The sequence below is a fragment of the Carassius auratus genome, chromosome 29 (assembly GCF_003368295.1).
Source record: "Carassius auratus strain Wakin chromosome 29, ASM336829v1, whole genome shotgun sequence".
Lineage (NCBI taxonomy): Eukaryota > Metazoa > Chordata > Actinopteri > Cypriniformes > Cyprinidae > Carassius > Carassius auratus.
Genome location: NC_039271.1, coordinates 6,017,736 through 6,037,291, shown reverse-complemented (window position 1 = coordinate 6,037,291; position 19,556 = coordinate 6,017,736). Strand labels below are relative to the sequence as shown.

Sequence of the window (19,556 nt, the reverse complement as noted above, 5' to 3'; positions counted from 1 at the left end):
TTGAAGTGTCTTATAGCATAGCTGACACATACACTTTGATATAAACTGCCTTTATAGCTCGATATCGGTCATTTCTGGTGGCTGTTGTTCAGCAAACGCCTGTTTTTGACAGCCCTACGTACATCACTCTGTTTTACACACATTACTGACTGATCTGAATGTAAATCTGAGTGTTTCTGATGTTATAGGGCCTTACCAATCCCTTCTGAGGATCATTACCAAATCTAGAGCTTTAAGCAATATGATTTACACCAGACGTCCTCAGGGGAAAAACTTGTTTCGTTCAGTTTTCAGGGTTATTTTTTCACAGCGTATTCGAGTTTCACATGATTCCTGTGCTTGGTTTGAAAGTGCCACCATCTAACACTCCCAACTCATGCTGTATTGCCTTAAATATAACGTAAGCATCTATTATTCTAACAAGAACTGTATGTATAGAAATATATAATCTTTTATTTCATGTAACTGTTGATGTACATTTACTAATCAGTTGGATAGGTGCTAAATAATTTAACAAATATACTGCATTAAATGTATGGAAGCTTGTTTCCGCCACAAAATAAAACAATAAAAGTAATTACGACTTTTTATCTCTCAATTCTGCATTTTTTTGGGGGGTGAGATGTAAATATAGTTTGGGGATAAAATGTGACATGTTGTGGCGGATTCACAAACAGCAGATTTGATTCTTAAATACAAGCTATTTCAAAAGAAAATCTTTAGTTTTCAGCGGAAGTGTGCCTTTCATCAGTGAACAGCAGGAGTCGCTCTTCAGTTTCAAAATAAAAGCACTTAGTGAAGCAGTTTTTCTTCTCTCTCACTCTCTCTGTCTCTCACTCTCTCTCTTTCTCTCTCTCTCTCAGAGCATTAATTATTTCATCCCTTATATAATGTTTGTTCTTTCTACTGAGGGAGAGAATCCTCTTTCTGAGAAGTGGTTTTAAAAGACTTTAATTGGTCTGTTTAACTGGCATTGATTCTATTTAACACCTTAAAAGAGCAGGCGAATTAAATAATGTTAGTTCTAAAGAGTTTAATTGATAGAAATCCACGTTTTAAGTTTGTTTGGACACTAGTTAGGCTTTAAACTGTCTCTTGGATTTATCTGTCTGTGCATGTTCAGCCCATATGGATTTTTCTTTATAAATATTATAAAATATACAAAATAATTACTAAAATATGTTTTAAAAATAGATTTATGTAAATATATTTTCTAACAATAAACAATAATATATATATATATGATGTACCTTCTGGCTGTATCTGTAATTCTTTAAATCCAGTAAAAATGTAAAGAGTTGAAGACAAACAGAAGTGTTGAAGGTGACCTCAGACTGACCCCACACTGACCTCAATCTGACCTCAGACTGACCCCGCACTGACCTCAATCCGACTTCAGACTGACTTCACACTGACCTAAATCTGACTTTAGACTGACCTTTGACCTCAGTTTGACCTTACACTGACCCCCTAGAGAAGAGGTCAATCACATCCATGCATTTTATAATTTTTTTTATATTGTTCTTGTTTCGAGCTTAAACTCACTTCATTTTAATGCATTTTTGATAAAACATTATATTGATACTGTAAGTCAGTAGTTTTCAATCTGTGGTCCGCGCCCCCCTTAGTGGGTCGTGGTGGTTTTGCAGGTGGGCCGCCAATTATTTTCTGTTCATTTCCAGTCCATTCTAGGGCTGAGTGATTAAAAGAAATCATCATAAAATCACGATTTGAGCGTGCACGATTTTCCCTCCCGTAGTATGCTATCCCATCCAATCAGAATGCATTGCGCCTAGCGCGAGAACAGAACAGACTCCCGGTTCACACACTGTCTGTGATGCACCTTTTAAGAAAAAAAAGTCCCTGGACACAGGATTTTTTTAAAATTTATTTTTAGCCATAAGTCTATACATTTTGTTCCATCTTTACTATAGTGATAATTTTTACTTATGTCTGTTCTAGAGACGTTACAACTTTTTGATAAAGCTCTAAATTTTCTTTATTATTCTGCTAAATGAATAAATGTAAATGTAAATATGTTTCAAATTAATCGTGAATGCATTTATGACTGTAAAAGCATATCTGTGTGTCACAATCGCAAAATTGATCAAAGAAATCGCAATAGTTTTTTTTTTTTTCTCCATATCGCACAGCCCTAGTTCATTCAATAAATACAGTTAACAATCTAGCTTCTGTGTGCTAAGTTATTAACCCAACAATAGCGCGGTCAGTTAATTTTTTTGATGTGGTCCGCGAGCTGAAAAAGGTTGGGACCAAAACCAGTTTACAAAGATGCTACCATCAGATGCATCTCATTCACACTAAATTAAATTAAATAAAACAACAAAAATCGAATAAATAAAAGAGTTAATGTATAAGTAAATATTCACAAACACAGTTCATTGCTGGGATTAAAATTAAATGAAATAGAAATAATTAATTAATAAATAAGCAGCACACATACATTTTCCTGCTAACAAGGCTTATATTTAAAATAAATTAAATTAAATGAAAAAATAAAGTAAATAAAAACAATAAAAATAAAATTAAAATAATATATATGTATATATATATATATATATATATTTAAATTTCCCTTTGTAAAGTAACTGTATCCACAAACAAAGGCAAATTGCTGTAACTAACTAGTCTAACCTTTGACCTGCTGGTTGAGGTTAGTCTCCTGACGCCATAGCAACAGTTCAGTATCAGTCTTTGACCTTTGACCCCCCCCCCGTCTTCTGTGAGTTCAGTCAATCTCAGCATCACAACTGAACACAAACGAGGACGAGCGTTTAACGATCTGAAGATGATTCCTCTCATCTGCATATGCAAATCAGAAAATCAGCATCTCTTTTATTTGTAATGCGCTTTTCTTAAACCGCTGCAGTTATAAAGTAATTAATAAAAGAAAACAAAACACCAAAAGCAATACAACAAGGCCATGTTTCCTAATAATCTGCCCAAGTGGAAGCATATAAATGTTCAATAATATTGGACCCAATACTGAACCCTGAGGAACTCCCTGTGCAAATTAATAAAATGAAAGTGCCATTTTCCTGCAGTTACATAAAAATAATAGAATCAAAATCCTGTTTTCTAGATAATGTATGCAAACTTTCCCTCTATAGCTCAAAATAAATCAATAAAAGTGATTAATATCAATATTCCTAATCCTAAAACTGAGTCCGAGTGAAACCGATGTGATGTGATTGTACAGATATACACTGGACGGCTCAGATTAATGCAATTAAAAATTGATGTAGAGACTCATTTGGACTCTTTTAGTTTTTCTTTTTCTCCAGGAGCTCGAGACTGAAAACCTTTTACTGTCATAAAGAGAAACCAAAGTCCCTCGCAAACATTAAACTCACTTTACGCCTGATGAGACTTTACGTCAAGATCAGGGTTCGTATAGTTACGAAAAAATAACACCATTAATGAATAAACACATAAATAAATTGTCTTGATTTATTTCAGCTTGTTGCTTGTTTTTATTTAGTTTAACCTGGTTAAAAAAAAACTGATTTTAAAAACTGAAATTAAACAAAATAAATGATGATGAAAAATGATGACAAATATGGTTTACTGTCATAGTGTTAGTGTCCCTGAAGCCGAGAGTTTGACTTTAATGTGATTATCTTAATGGCGCTGAGATTAATTGAGATTAGTCTAAATGTCAGACACCATAAGTGCGGGTAAATGTCAACACACAGAGAAAGATTTCAGAGGAGCAGAGGAAATGTCACGGGTGGGAGAGAATATTTCAGCTTTAATTAATCGTGTGTGTATCTTTTCAGCATCTTGAGAGTTACATTCTGCTGCTGGAAGTGTGAAACCGGTCTAGTTTTACTCACACACACACTCACGCACACACGCACACACGCACACACACACACACACACGCACACTCACGCACACACACACACACACACACACACACACACACACACACACACACTCACACACACACACACACACACGTTGAAATTATAAAATAGTCAGAAACAGGAGATAAAAAAACTTGATGTAAAATTGAAATTGTGTTAAAAAAGTCAAAATTATAACTATGTTAAAATTACGAGATAAATCATGAGATATAAAGACAAAATTATGGCATTGTGAAAATTATTATAGAAAAAGAGTTAAATCATGAGATCAAGTCATAACTATGACAATGTCCAAATCATAAGATAAAGAGACACAGTTATAATTTACTTAATTACAATTATGAGATAGAAAGAAAAAATATGGTTTACTCGTTCATAATTCTGAGATAAATAATAACATTTAGGATAGGAAGTCATTAAAATGACAAAGTCAAAATTATGATATAAAAAGTTGAAATTGTGAAATAGAACGCCAAAATTAGTGGAAAAGTAATATTTATATGAAAACTCAAAATTATGACACAATAATTATGGTACAAAAATCTGAAATTATTTCAGAAAGTCATAATACTAGGAATTATGAGATAAATCATAAAAACAAGACCAAATATCTGCCAATGGGGTCAGAAAAATAGAAACTAAGTTTATGTTTTGACATTGGCAGATTTAGTTTCTTGTTTTAGGTATAACGCTCCAAATCTTTTTTTCTTTTCTAGAAAACAACACTTAATACCTAAGCTTCTCCAACAAATGTCTTCATTTAAAAATCGGGATGTTTTGAACATTCAAAAATAATGTTTTAACGGGAACATTCTTAAAACGTTTAAATTCCTATTCAAGAGTAACATTCACATAAAAAACCTGCACGAACATTTAGATGTTATTTTAATTTCATTCCAAGACTACTGTTATATTTATTTATTTATTTGTGTAATTATTTATTCAGTAAAGTGGAATGTGTTGAAACTTTTTCCTGGTTGTTACAAACGTTACATGAACATTCCATTTAATCATTTGCAAACATTATGAGAACGTTACTTTTAAATGTTCTCTGAAGGTTCTAAAAAACGTTTAGATTTTTTAAAAATATTACATCCGGCCAAAATAGTTCAGTGAAGGATGTACAATAAACGTTTTTATGCTAACATTTTACGAACATTATTTAAAACCAAGTAGCTTTGAATGAGCCTCATGTTAATGTTACTGGAAGAAGGTTATATCTAAACGATCTATATGTAATATATGGGTCTTCTGATAAAACACACACACGTCACCGCTGTAAGCTCATCTTGAGGTCGTGAGATGATCGCAGATGTCATGACTAATCCAGATGCTATTGTGTTGTGAGCAATTACAGTAATCATCCCACGAGGAGAATCTGACACCGTGACAAAAGCGTGAGAGATTGCTCAGATAAACACGACTCTTCAGAAACAAAGTTCTTGTCAATCTCTTCTGTCTAGCTGCTCATTGTTACGTGTGTGAATAGAGGATTTCAGCACACAGCAATAAGCGCACGGTCTGAAGCGTGCATCAGTGAACAGGTATTGAGGTGTTCATCTTCTGAACGGACTCTTAAACACGTGGAGGCAGCAGTGGATCAGTGTTTGTTCAGAGAATTAAGCAGGCGTTAAACATCAGTGTAATCCAGCCTGACAGAGCCGTGTTCCTCTGGGACCCCGATTACAGGAACGAACCGACCCCAGAGACGCACTGACATCTTATCAAAACACCTTAAACCTGCAGTCAGTGTCCCGCGAGGCAGAGACGGACCTGTGCCTTCAACAACACTCTCCATCAGAGGACAAAACAAAACAAAATTAAATCGCATTAAATAATAATAAAATAAAATAGGAACAAATGTACATGTAAAAATAATAGGAACTACAATAAAATAAAATAAAATATATATAAAAAATTATATTAAATAATAAATAAATGTACAAAAAAAGGGACTTAAACATACAAAATACAACAATAAATAATAGGGTCTAAAATTAAATAAAATTAAATAACATAAAATAATGATAAAATAAAATAGTAATAAAATATACATATAAATAAAAATAATAGGATCTAAAAAAAATAAAAAAATAAAGCAAAAATAAGTAAATAAATAATATTCAATACATAAATGTAAAACAAATAAAGGGACTTTATACAAAATAAAATAATAGTAACAAAATAATCAAATAAATAAATAATAGGGTCAAAAAAGGTAAAATAGTAACAAAAAAAAAGATGCATATAAAAATAATGGGGCCTGACACTAAATAAAATGGAAAAACTGAAAAATGTAAAAATAAATATGATTAATAATAATAATAATATTATTAATAATATGACATATTTGTAAAAAAATAACATTAAATAAACACATAAAAAAATAATAAATGGTCTAAAACAAACAAACAAAAAAGATATAAAATATTATCAATAAACAGAGAGGTAAAAAATAAAAACTGCTTAAATTAAAAAAGCCTACATCATTCAAGCATCATTCTCCTGAAAAATCCCAGAATACACTGCTTTCCATAAAGACACTGATCTCACTGGGAATTTTCTCTTGACTGAGGATTAATTTCATATAACTAAAAAACAAATTTCATATATTATAAACGCATATGCACACATTAAAGGGCCAGCAGTGAACGTCTTGTGTGTTAACCCCGTCTGGGATTGTTTTTACTGTTTTGCATTTTCAACAGCAGCACTGACAGACTAAATTAAGAGAGCGCTGTGATCATCTATTCACTCGGATTCAAAGCAATATTCACAACATTAAAAGAACCTTGACGAAACGTTTAGAGAACGCTCCGTTAGCTGGGCATCTGTTCTGTCCAAATGAATCACTCAAGTGATTCACTGATTCTCTGGCTGAGTGAACGACTGAGGGTCACCTGGGGGTCATGAAGCACTTCCTGCTCCGCCCACCTCACCTGGAAAACATCTGGACACAGAGAAAGCCCAGGAGAAGATAAAAGCCAGCAGTTTAAGACAATCATGGTTTATTATGAGCGTACGCATCATTTACACGGATCAAACGTCTTCTTTGATATGATTTCATTGGATATAATTCATATCAGAACCTCAAGAGATGCAGGAACTAAATGTTCATCTGTGTTTTCCCATCATCCATCTGACGCCTGATGAAGATGATGTTTTAGAGGATCTCTGTGACCTCCATCGGATCAGTCGAGGTTATGATCGTCTCACACCAGCGCTGTAAGAGTCCCACAAACACCCCCTGATCCTCTCTGTGTGTGCCTGAAACAGTTAAAAACATCATTACCATTTCTTTAGTCATTTAACAACACACTTGGACGTTCTCAGTTATCTGATGCTGGTTAATGGTCACATGATCAAAGGTAAGCAAATAAAATATACTGATTTTTTAGCAAGGGTTGTATTTTTGTCATCCTAATATTTCATTTTTAGCAAGTGTTTATTTATTTTGTACTTATTTTATTAAAACATGTCAATTAATATTTATTAATTGTTTATTATTTATTAACTTATTTTTTAACAAGTGCTTGTTTTGTTTTTATTTATTTTAATTACATTTTTAGCTAGTTTTATTTTAATTTAAATCAAATTTTGCTATTTAATTACTATGTACATTTATTTTTGCTTTTATTAATTTTAATTTTACATTACTTACATTTTTAGCAAGTGTTTGTTTTTATTTTAATTCTACATTTTTTTAAATTTAAATACTATTTACATCGTTAGCAAGTGTTTATTTTGTTTTTATTTATTTTAATGTAAATTAGTTTAAATAATTAATGTTCAAATTTTTAATTTTTTAAACACAAGAGTTTTATTTTATTTTAAAATTTATATTTAATTACTTTTTAAATTTTATTAAGTGTTTATTTTGTTTTTATTTTAATTGTACATTTTAAGCATTTAATTTTAATTTGACATTTTTTATTTAATTACTATTTACATTTGTAGCAAATTTTTGTTTTGTTTTTAAATTGTACATTATTTATATAATTAATTTTACAATGTTTAGCAAGTGTTTTTTTTCTTCATTTTAATTTGACTGTTGTTTAATTACTATTTACATTTTTGGCAAGTACTTATTTAGTTTTTTATAATTTTAATTGTACATTTTTATATAATTAATATCTGAACATTTATTGAAACACAGTGTTTGTGAACAGAATGACTATAAAGCACATCATATTTGAGTTCTACATAATTTCATCCAGAAAGTGTGATAAAGATGGTGATATATTCTGTCAGAAAGATAAACGCGCTGCTGATTCCAGAATTACACGAGTAACTCTTCTAGAAGTTTCAAGCCCCTTTTGTTGTGTGTGATGATGAAGATGATGATGATGATGATGAAGGCCGGTCACCTGATCAGGTTCCAGCGCTCACCAGAGCTGGTCCCGGTCTGAGGAGATCTGTGCCGTGTGTAACATGGGAAATGAAGACATTAGTTTAGTGTTTCATTTAAAAGTTTCATTTGAATGTGAACATTGTATCATTTCACGAAGATCATGAGAACGTTACTTTTGAATGTTCTCTGAAACAATAGTAACATTTAAAACAAACTGAAACATTGATCATGCTTTTGTGCTAATGTTATTAAAGACCAGATAACATTTCATGTGTTTATTAACAGTGCTTTAAATGATGCACAAAGCAGAAGATGTTTGAGATCGTGGTACTGTACTGTGTTTTCTGAGGAGCTTCATACCTTCGTGGTCTTGATCTTGTTCCCCGTAGCACAGCTCCAGCCTTTGAGATCCGGCAGCACTTTACAATCCTCTCCATCCAGACACGGATCCATCTGACACCACCACTTCTGCTGGACGATAGAGGCTGAACACACACACACACACACACAGAACAAGATAAATCACAGCTCGTGTTGTTCTCGTGGATCACAGACTGTGTTTTACGAACCGTCTACGCAGGACGGAGCCGCTCGAGTGGTTCCTGCCACTTGTCCCGGGAAACACGAGCACTTGACGGTCTGCGAACGCTCCTCGATCTTGTTCTTATTACAGCATCGGTGTAAAGCCACCACCTCACACGCTCCCATCCGCACCACTGCAACACAACACAACAACACTACTGCCTTACACCAGACTAATACTACACACACGCAGAACACTGCTCATTTCACCTACTGTAGAGGAACCTGATGCACTGAAATAAATAAAATACTAATTCATATAAATTATAGATTAAAAATAGAAAAATAAATTCCAAAACTATTTGAAAAAGAAATAAAACACACAATAAAGCTAAAATTAAAACAGAAAATATAAAGAATGCAAATAATTGAAAATATAAATAAAACTACTAAAAACAATGATTTAAAAATATATATATATTAATATTAAAACAAGCTCAAAAAATTAATAAGTATATACTAAAATAGCATTGGATCATAATCATCATTGTAGTCAAAAAATATTTTTATATATATAAAAAAATAAAAATAAAAAAATAAAACCTTCCACCAAAAATACTTGAAAAACTGATACATTTTGTAAAAATAAAAAAACACAATGGCAATGATAATAAAATAGCACTTGATCACAATAAACACTCATCGTAGTAAAAAAAAAACCCCAAAATAAATATTCTAAAAAATTACAAAATGAAAAAATATGTATATATATTTAAAAAAAATGACAATAATTACAACAAAAATATAACAATAAAAGACAATATAAAAATTAAAACTAATTAAAAAAGGGTTTTAAAAAGGGTGACAAACCATGTCTATAACTACACTGCAAACATTTTTTCCAGATATCGAAGAATCCTTAAATTAAGATTTACAGGTGAAGCAATATGACAGAAAAGGTATTTATCAAAATGAGCTTAATTTGAAAAAATAAATAAATAAATACCAGGGGTCAGAAAACCTTTTAATTAATTCAAAGGGAAAATACAATTATTTTTCTCAACTCATATTTGTTCTTGTTTTACACATAATTTTTCTGAATATCTTCAGTCATTTTGCTTGTCCACTGAATGTGTCTTGATTTAATAATGTAGAGTTGTTTGTACTGGAAAACAAGACAAAAATACTGAGGAAGAACAGCACTTTACAGAGAAAATGTAGACTAAAACTATTGAAAACATTACTGCTAATTAAAATAAAGCAGAAATTAAATTAAATATAAATACTAGATGAAAAAAAAAAAACACTAAAATAACTAACTGGAAATAAATGTTTTTTTTTTTTGTAATTTAAATAAAAATAATAATATAATAAAATGAAAATATAAAATAAAAACTAATTAAAATTTTATTATACATTTTCAATAAATATAAAATGCATATTATATAAATTTGATAAATTACTAATTAGTAAAAATTAATCAAAACTATAATAATAATATATAAATCCGTAGAATGCTGCGTGTGATTCAGGTTTGAAACCCACCTTGATGTTCCCTGGAGTGTGCTGGAGATCCCAGGAGGAGAACCAGCAGCAGGACCTGAGTGAGGACTTCCTGAAGATCCCTCATGCTCATCCTGCACACACACACACTTCATACAGTCTCACCTCCTGATTGAATGAGCTTAAAGTCTTCCACTCGAGCGCCGGAGGGCAGGAACGCAGACTTATTTTCTCATTATGAATGTGTCAGAGAGGAACGAGCCGCTTCTAATTGTGTGTTTTATTCTAAAAGCTCTTCATCTTTAATTCAGGCCTCTGTGTTGTATTGCAAACCCTCAGGACATCTGCATAATTGATGCCGAACAAGAGAACATGCCGTTAAAGTTTGGACTATTGAAAACATTAATAAACTCACACGCATCAGCAGGAAGAATTATTAAACTGGGAATCTAGTCTGGTTCAAAATGAGGCTGTCGGTTCCTTTATCGCTGCTCATTTCCATCGTGTTATTCATCTTCATTACGTCTCTCAGAATTCAATCCGACTCGCTTCAGAGATTCGCTTCAGAGACTCGCTTCAGAGACTCGCTTCAGAGACATTTCAGAGACTCGCTTCAGAGACATTTCAGAGACTCGCTTCAGAGATTCGCTTCAGAGACTCGCTTCAGAGACTCGCTTCAGAGACTCGCTTCAGAGACTCGCTTCAGAGACTCGCTTCAGAGACTCGCTTCAGAGACTCGCTTCAGAGATTCGCTTCAGAGACTCGCTTCAGAGACTCGCTTCAGAGACTCGCTTCAGAGACTCGCTTCAGAGACTCGCTTCAGAGACTCGCTTCAGAGACTCGCTTCAGAGACTCGCTTCAGAGACTCGCTTCAGAGACTCGCTTCAGAGACTCGCTTCAGAGACTCGCTTCAGAGACTCGCTTCAGAGACTCGCTTCAGAGACTCGCTTCAGAGACTCGCTTCAGAGACTCGCTTCAGAGACTCGCTTCAGAGATTCGCTTCAGAGATTCGCTTCAGAGACTCGCTTCAGAGACTCGCTTCAGAGACTCGCTTCAGAGATTCGCTTCAGAGACTCGCTTCAGAGACTCGCTTCAGAGACTCGCTTCAGAGACTCGCTTCAGAGACATTTCAGAGACTCGCTTCAGAGACTCGCTTCAGAGACTCGCTTCAGAGATTCGCTTCAGAGACTCGCTTCAGAGACTCGCTTCAGAGACTCGCTTCAGAGACTCGCTTCAGAGACTCGCTTCAGAGACTCGCTTCAGAGACATTTCAGAGACTCGCTTCAGAGACTCGCTTCAGAGATTCGCTTCAGAGACTCGTTTCAGAGACTCGTTTCAGAGATTCGCTTCAGAGACTCGCTTCAGAGACATTTCAGAGACTCGCTTCAGAGACTCGCTTCAGAGATTCGCTTCAGAGACTCGCTTCAGAGACTCGCTTCAGAGACATTTCAGAGACTCGCTTCAGAGACATTTCAGAGACTCGCTTCAGAGATTCACTTCAGAGACTCGCTTCAGAGACTCGCTTCAGAGACTCGCTTCAGAGACTCGCTTCAGAGACTCGCTTCAGAGATTCGCTTCAGAGACTCGCTTCAGAGACTCGCTTCAGAGACTCGCTTCAGAGACTCGCTTCAGAGACTCGCTTCAGAGACTCGCTTCAGAGACTCGCTTCAGAGATTCGCTTCAGAGATTCGCTTCAGAGACTCGCTTCAGAGACTCGCTTCAGAGACTCGCTTCAGAGACTCGCTTCAGAGATTCGCTTCAGAGACTCGCTTCAGAGACTCGCTTCAGAGACTCGCTTCAGAGATTCGCTTCAGAGACTCGCTTCAGAGATTCGCTTCAGAGACTCGCTTCAGAGACTCGCTTCAGAGACTCGCTTCAGAGATTCGCTTCAGAGACTCGTTTCAGAGATTCGCTTCAGAGACTCGCTTCAGAGACTCGCTTCAGAGACTCGTTTCAGAGATTCGCTTCAGAGACTCGCTTCAGAGATTCGCTTCAGAGATTCGCTTCAGAGACTCGCTTCAGAGACTCGTTTCAGAGACATCTAGACCTTCAAGAGTTTTCAAGCTTGCAATTACCACATGCCCAAAAAATATAGGTTAAGATTCAAGATTCAAAATTTTTATTCGTCAGATACAAAGTTATACATAGCATATATAACCAGCAGTGAAATGTGAGTCAGGTCCGCTCCATGGACAGTGCGATTATTAAAGAAAACAACACAGATGAAAATATACATAAATAAAGCAATGTAAGAATGAAATAAAAGTAAACAATAAAAATATAACAATAAAATATAAAAAATGTATATTGTAGAATTAAATATAGAATGCAAAATAATGTGCATGAATGTAAACTGTAGTCTTAAATATTAAGATACACAGGAATGTACAAGAAGCAAATGAGCAAAACAGGGTGACACTGTCAGTGTGTCTATGTGAGGTATAGAATAAAGTAAAAAGATAAAGTGAACATTAAGTGGAGGCATGAGGATGTTAGGAAGCGGGTTTAGAGTTTAGGAGCCTGAGGCCTGGGGGAAGAAACTCCTCCTGAGTCTCTCGGTTTTTGCCATCAGGCTACGGAAGCGCTTACCAGATGGCAGCAAAGTGAAGAGATGGTTACTGGGGTGGGTGGAGTCTTTGATGATTTTTGCAGCTCTACTTCTGGTTATAAAAACACTGTGGAAACACTGTTTTAAAATGTTCCTGAAATGTCAAAATAGTTTTTTTCCCCCAGTATTCTAATAACTAATAATTTTCACTTGAACATTAATTTTTTTAGTATTATGTCAACTTTTTACTCTCAACATTAGGAGAACGTTCATCAAGTACAAAAACACTTGAGGATGTTCTGAGAATGTTGTTCCAAGAATGGTTTCTCTGAGAAGTTCTATAAAAATTACTTTAAGAACGTTTTGTCCTAACATTTATTTAAAATAAGAAATCATGTAAAAGTGAACTTTTCCTGTTAGCTGGAAGTTTAGAGTTTAAAGTAGTGCTTCTCTCGTAAAAGGACACATTTTCTGTTTGATTGATCTACTCAACCATTCGCACGGACTCTCTCTACACAGCAGAAAAAGATCAGAGTGCTTCCAGAGTACATTTAGCAGAGGAGTTTCTCTAAATGAGGAAGACTGCAAAACAAGTCATATATGATATAAGAGATCTGCACTTAAGCCCAGACCAGAAACCAGACTTGAACCGACTCCAGCACATCCATCATGTTTGATCATCAGGCTTTAATGGCTCATATAGTCTGATAGAGTGAGAATATGGAGGAAAAACAGATCAGTTTTATTCAGAGAGTTGCTGAAGATGCAGATATTTATAAGATGAAATTTTGATACTTGAAATGTAAATCAATGAGATCTTTATAACAGTTCAGCAGATGCTACATAAGATATCAGTCATCTCCAATAATGTGTCTATACTATAATAAACACTTAATAATAATGTTTTAGGTGAAAATATAAACTGCTGAATGTTCTAAGAAACTTTGTAACCTTTAAAAAACGTTCTAAAACTTGACATTTTAAAGTTCTTAGAATATTGTTTTTAAAACTGTTCAGTTATATTTTGGGTAAAATAATTGTTTTTAATAATATGTAAGAAACATTTTTGTAATTTTTAAATAACGTTTGCATTCACGGCAAGGATAGTAAACGTTCATAAAACGGTAGTTTTGGGTGAATATAAAGTTAGAGGAATGTTTTAGGAAACATTTTTCTAACCACCAAAAAACTTTATAATCACAACAAACAAAACAATTCTGGAGCGAAGATGTTTCAGATGTTCATCATTACTCTTTTAGCATTAAAACATTAATGATGAAATTAACTAAATATGAAAAGATCTAAATGTTTGTGAATGAACATCAGCTTTATTTGAAAAGAGAGGATTAGGTTTTATGCGAAAACACCATTTCAGTTTTTCTACTTCCAAACTTTACTTTTTATTCATGATGTTACTTGCTGTTACTTAATGATTATTTCTGTTATTAACTAGTATTTCTAACCCGAAAACTGTGTCAAAGTCAATCTGCAAATCGTTTCAGTGCACAGAAGTTATAGCGGTTTAATAACAACCTTAAATCATCTTATTAACCGACATGAGCCCTTTACGCTGAACTGAGCTTTAATTATAACACACAAGTGTTCGGACGCGCTCTAATCTACAGCAGAATCGGATTCATCCATCCGAAATGAAGCTGTGCGTCTGTATTTCTGACAGCTGATTAACAACAAGGGTTTGCTTTCTCTCTGTTCGTCCTGTATCTCATCACAGCTCATTTTAAACAAGCACATAATCTCCAGCTGAAAGACGGTAAATACATAAACTACAGCAGATATGTGACGTGAATATTATTTTGGTCATATCACCAAACAATAGACGAATATGTGACTTTTGATTGAACATATGGTCTCAAGCATAATTATGGTATAGTCTGTCCTCCACATGAAAAATTTGGGTTTTAAAACATTGTAGGAACGTTACTAAAACTTTAAAACACATAGTTTTCTTGTGGTGATTTGAACGTTATTTAAAGGTTGCAAGAAAACAGTGTTGAGGGTAACACAAGGTATGTAACTAGTAAAGTAACGCATTACTTTTAAATTCACAATTAAAATATTAGTTACTTTTTCAAATAAGTATACAAGGTTACATTGTTAATTAATTTCACTTTTGTTGTGAAAGGGCGTTTGGGACAAATGTAACTCTTCAAACAAACAAGCCCTGTCCAGGAGACAAAAAGTGATACAAAAGTAACGTAATGCATTACCATTAAAAAGTAACTAAGTAATGTAATCAGTTACTTTTTGATGGAGTAACACAATATTGTTACACATTACTTTTTAAAGTGACTCTCCGCAACACTACTTACAACGTAAGAACTAACTAACTCACCCACAATATAAATCATTTGAATGTTTGTTTTTGGTATCAAGTTTTTCTATGATTAGATGGTTAGCCGTACTGTTTTTAGTCTGTCGATGTTATTACAGACTAATATTACAGTACCTGAATAGCTAGTTTGCAGGCTCTCACCAGTCGTATTTTCCCTCATAACAGTAGTGTGCCAGCAGCTAAATGTTCTGCAGAAAGAGCATCACTTTTAAAGGATTCAAGTGTGACCCAATAAAAGTGTGACCCAAAAACTTAAAATTACAATGTTTGTTAATCAATTTTGTTAAAAATCTAAATTCAGCCTGACTGTCCTGATAAACTCACGCTCTTCGTTTACTCTAAATGAATCCAGTTATCCAGCTTTCTGAAGCTCAGCGACAGAAAACACACGCTGGATGTAAGAACAATGTTTTATAAAACACTTTTATAAAAGTTATGACAAAACGTTCTTGAAGTAATGCTTATGGAACGTTCTAGTTATGTTTGATATGTTCTCATAAATGTAAGCGAAAACATTATGAGATCAAAACGTTATGATGTTATTTGTATTTGATGAATGTTTTAAGAAACATTTTTGTAACCTTTAAATAACGTTATAATCCCGCAAGAAAACAATATATTTTGACGTTCTTAGACTATCAAAAATAAACGTTCAAATAACGTTATAATAAGTTTTTTTGTAGCCTTTAACATTGTAATGACGCAAGACAACTGGACGTTTCAACATTTTAGAAACATTCCCAAAAAAATTCCCAGAAGGTTTTTGTTTTTTGTTTTTTACCTAAATTTGTCATCATCTAGTTCACCCAGAATTAACTAATTTGATGAAAATAATGACTATTTAGTTATTTTTAACTACTGTATTAATCATGTTCTCTGGAAATCTGCATGTGTTCTGTATTTCACTGATCTGGAATTGAATTGATTAACTGGAAAGACATGGAAAGACTGCTTAGGATTGAATATGAATTACTAGCTCGCGAACCTTTACATTCCCAGTCTCTGACTCCTGAGCTTCAATATATATTCACAATATATGCAAACTCTCAAACCTATATTGCAATGCAATAAAATAAATACAAATTCATTCACCATTTACAAAAAAACTAAACAAAAAAACAGGTTATTACGATTCTTCGAAATACTGTGTTATTATGGTGCTATCACAGTACTTCTACAAAAATCTGTTTGCAAAACCATTTTTCAAAACGTGTTTATTTAGTAATTTGTGCATTAATGCTATCTAGACAAGTGCACTCCACTTCATCAGATGTATCCTGGACAAACACTATGATACTGAACTATTATACTGTATATTTATATAAACAAAAATGGCAATCATCAAAACAAACTATATTGAACTACACATCAATTGTCCTTTACGAACATTAACCACTTTTTTATTACAAATAATAATAATAATTAAAAAAACATTGTTACTGTAGTTAAACCAAATTAAACTACAAAAACAAAACATGGTTAATGTAGTTAAACCATGGTAACCAGAAATTATCCACGGCAGTTTTTGTATTTGTACTAAGACAAATTAATTAAAGGCGTTTTATATGTTAGCAAAAATGTCTAAAGCAAAACTGATGGTGCTGTCCGTAATAATCCATCAATAATCCAATTTTAACTCGTTGTTATATTGCTAGGCTGTTTTTGTGTCTGTATTCGGAGTGACAGAAGAAGCGGCATGAATGCTCTCGTACCTGGCGCTCCGGATCAATCCATTCGATCAGCTCGATCAGTGCGACAGGGGTCAGGGTCTGATCGATCCAGGGTTCCACTTCCTCTCGGTTCGAGTTCGAGTTCGGGTTCGGTTCAGTCAGCGGCGCTCACATGATTCGGATCCGCGCGGGAGTTTAGCGCCCAACCGTCACTAACCGTCACTAACCGTCACAGAGTTGAACAAACGAGATTATTCCGCGAAGCGCTTCCCGCGTCTCCAGTTTGAATAAATTGTGATGTTAATTATGAGCCGTAAAAAAAAACCATTGAAGTCCAAAAAGAAATAAGATGGAGAGAAACAGATGCAGCTCTTCCCCGAGCTTCACACACACTGACTGAAATACACAGTCAAACCTGTCTCTCTCTCTCTCTCTCTCTCACACACACACACACACACAACTACTATGCATTTAAAGCTACCCCAGATAAATAGCAGGAGCGTTTTGACGTAACAGCTATAATGTCAGCAATGGTGGACGAATACTGAATTATGTTATGACACTAATAATAAACAAAACATGCATCAAAAGTAAACCGAAACGCACCATATTGTGGCTTGTCAAATGAAGGTCTAAAACTAAATTTATAATGTTGTCAGTTATCAAATAATCCATCTCTAAACTGTTTTTATTACCCCGACAGCACGTCCATCTCAGAGACGTCTATTTGATGTCTGCATTATATCTGTAAGACCTGTTTTTTTTTTGTGTTTGCTCATCTGCAATACATCGGAGTTCGTTTCCTATCAGATGTCAAATAGGTCTAGATGTTTAGAAGATGTCTTTATGATTGACGTCTTTATTACTGACTTCTTAAAGACGTCTGTCAGATGTTTTTCAGATGAAGAGATATTTTACAGATATGCTAGCCTACCTGGGATATTTCTAAACAGTTATAATTGTTTCATGTTTTAAAGACTAAGAAAGATCAGATAAACCTGAACGAATGTTCTCTTAAAGTTACTGAAAGAATTTTTGATGATAACTTTGAACATCTCGGATCATAAATGTCCAATAGGTGTTATTGTGTGATGTGTGCGATTCCTGTTAACATATTTAGTCTATTCTTATACTAATAATTTAGACATTAATGCACAATCCTGGTGTTTTTGACTCTAGAATCACTGTTCGTGGTGACAGACTGTGGATTGATGACTGGAGGTTTGGCGCCATCACGCGGACGCGTCTGGTTCTGCGCGATTCGACGCTTATTTTCTCTACACGAGTTTCTCAGCACGAAAAAGTGTTTGTGTAGAATCTGAAAGAAAAACCAGGAAGCGTTTACCTACAAAACGTCTTGTGTAGCAGCTAGTGAGCTATAAACAAACCAAAACGAACACTAGCTTTAGCTTTCTACAAGGACACACATTCTGTCAGTCACACACACACGCACGCGCACAAACATTCTCTGTCACTCACATACACGCGCGCACACACACACACACACGTTCACTTTCACTCATTCTCACATGCACTCACTCTCACACACACACTCTCAAATGCACACACACAGCAAATACATTCAGTACACACACCTGTGTCACTCAGTAAAATTTATTGTAGAATTGAATCACATTTTCACCAGCATTCTAGTCATCCCATGTTTATACAAATCGCGACAGATCTTCGTACAATATACTTACCAAAGAGAAAAAAGCTGCACCAACAATTTCTAGATCTGATTTGTAAAAGAGCATCGTTTGTCATTAAAATGATTGTCACCGTGAAGTTTGCTGAAGTAGAAGACTATAAAAACAGCGAGTAGGAGGGGTTCGACAGACTGAGAGCAGTGCAGTGCAGATCCTCCGTGGTCTGGAGGTCACACAGAGGTCAAAGGTCAGACGGACCGAGGCATCTGTGGCTTCAGAAGTTCATGGTGTGGAGCGTCTCGGCTCAGCACTCCTCCTTCACGTAGATCTGATCGTCTGTGTCTGACTCCAGGTGCTCCAGACGCTCCGTCTGCCCGCTCATGATCTCGTCTGGGGTCTTCATGAACCTGCGGCGCGCACACACACACACACTCGTGTTAACATGTGCCGGGTCACGCATGACGTGTGTTAGTGAAAGCAACGGTCCTGACCTGAAGAGCAGTCTCTGTCCCGGCTCCTTCCTGATGATGTTGAGTTTGTAGTAGTGTCTCAGCGCTCGCGACATCTTCTCATACGTCATGTTGGTTCTGTTCTGTGAGCAACACATCAACAAAAATGATTTAATGACTACTTGCTTATTTCTTTTCCATTTTATTTTTAATACTTCTTTAAAATGTACATTTACATTTAAAGTTCTACAAGAACACATTCTAAGCTCTTTAATGTATTCTAATGAATAATATTAATATTTAAATTAACTTTTAAATTTATTTGTGAACTATTGACTATTAAATACTGTAGAAACATAATTTTCTGTAAAGTTGCTTTGAAATGATTTGTATCGTAAAAAGCCCTATACAAATAAACTTGAATTTAATTTATATTTAATTTTTCATATTAAACTATTTTAATTTTTTTAACTCATTCAAATATTAATTTAATAGTTAGTTTATTATTTTTAATATTTGATTATTTACATTTGTAATTAAACGTTAATTTTCTATTTATTTTGTGCTCATGATTGAAATTTCTTAATCTCTTAATTTCTAAAAAAAAATTACTACATTTGT

General features: G+C 34.3%; 2 protein-coding genes across 3 annotated transcripts in view; both read right to left on the bottom strand.

Annotated features, from left to right (window-relative positions):
• Positions 1-6,390: 6,390 nt before the first annotated feature.
• On the bottom strand, positions 6,391-17,367 carry LOC113048568 (protein FAM19A2). Its single transcript, XM_026210446.1, has 6 exons — positions 16,880-17,367; positions 10,309-10,400; positions 8,811-8,957; positions 8,602-8,726; positions 8,258-8,305; positions 6,391-7,157 (listed from the first exon to the last, which is right to left on the bottom strand). The coding sequence occupies exons 2-5, from the start codon at positions 10,397-10,399 to the stop codon at positions 8,276-8,278; spliced, it is 393 nt and encodes a 130-aa protein (XP_026066231.1). The 5' UTR covers position 10,400; positions 16,880-17,367; the 3' UTR covers positions 6,391-7,157; positions 8,258-8,275.
• A 1,066-nt stretch (positions 17,368-18,433) lies between these two features.
• The window catches only part of etv6 (ETS variant transcription factor 6), a 15,736-nt gene continuing 14,613 nt past the window's right edge, over positions 18,434-19,556 (bottom strand). For both annotated transcript variants that reach the window (XM_026210380.1, XM_026210383.1), the window contains exons 7-8: positions 18,978-19,078; positions 18,434-18,893 (exon numbers count right to left, since the gene is read on the bottom strand). In XM_026210380.1, coding sequence (XP_026066165.1) covers positions 18,791-18,893; positions 18,978-19,078 — 204 coding nt within the window. In that variant the 3' untranslated portion in view covers positions 18,434-18,790. The remainder of the gene's footprint in view (positions 18,894-18,977; positions 19,079-19,556) is intronic.

Excerpts from the sequence above, each read along its gene's own strand:
- LOC113048568 (XM_026210446.1), bottom strand. The coding sequence starts at position 10,399 with ATGAGCATGAGGGATCTTCAGGAAGTCCTCACTCAGGTCCTGCTGCTG. Across the intron at positions 8,727-8,810 it reads GGCTCCGTCCTGCGTAGACG|CCTCTATCGTCCAGCAGAAG; the intron begins GTTCGTAAAACA and ends GTGTGTGTTCAG. Across the intron at positions 8,306-8,601 it reads ACAAGATCAAGACCACGAAG|ATCTCCTCAGACCGGGACCA; the intron begins GTATGAAGCTCC and ends CACACGGCACAG.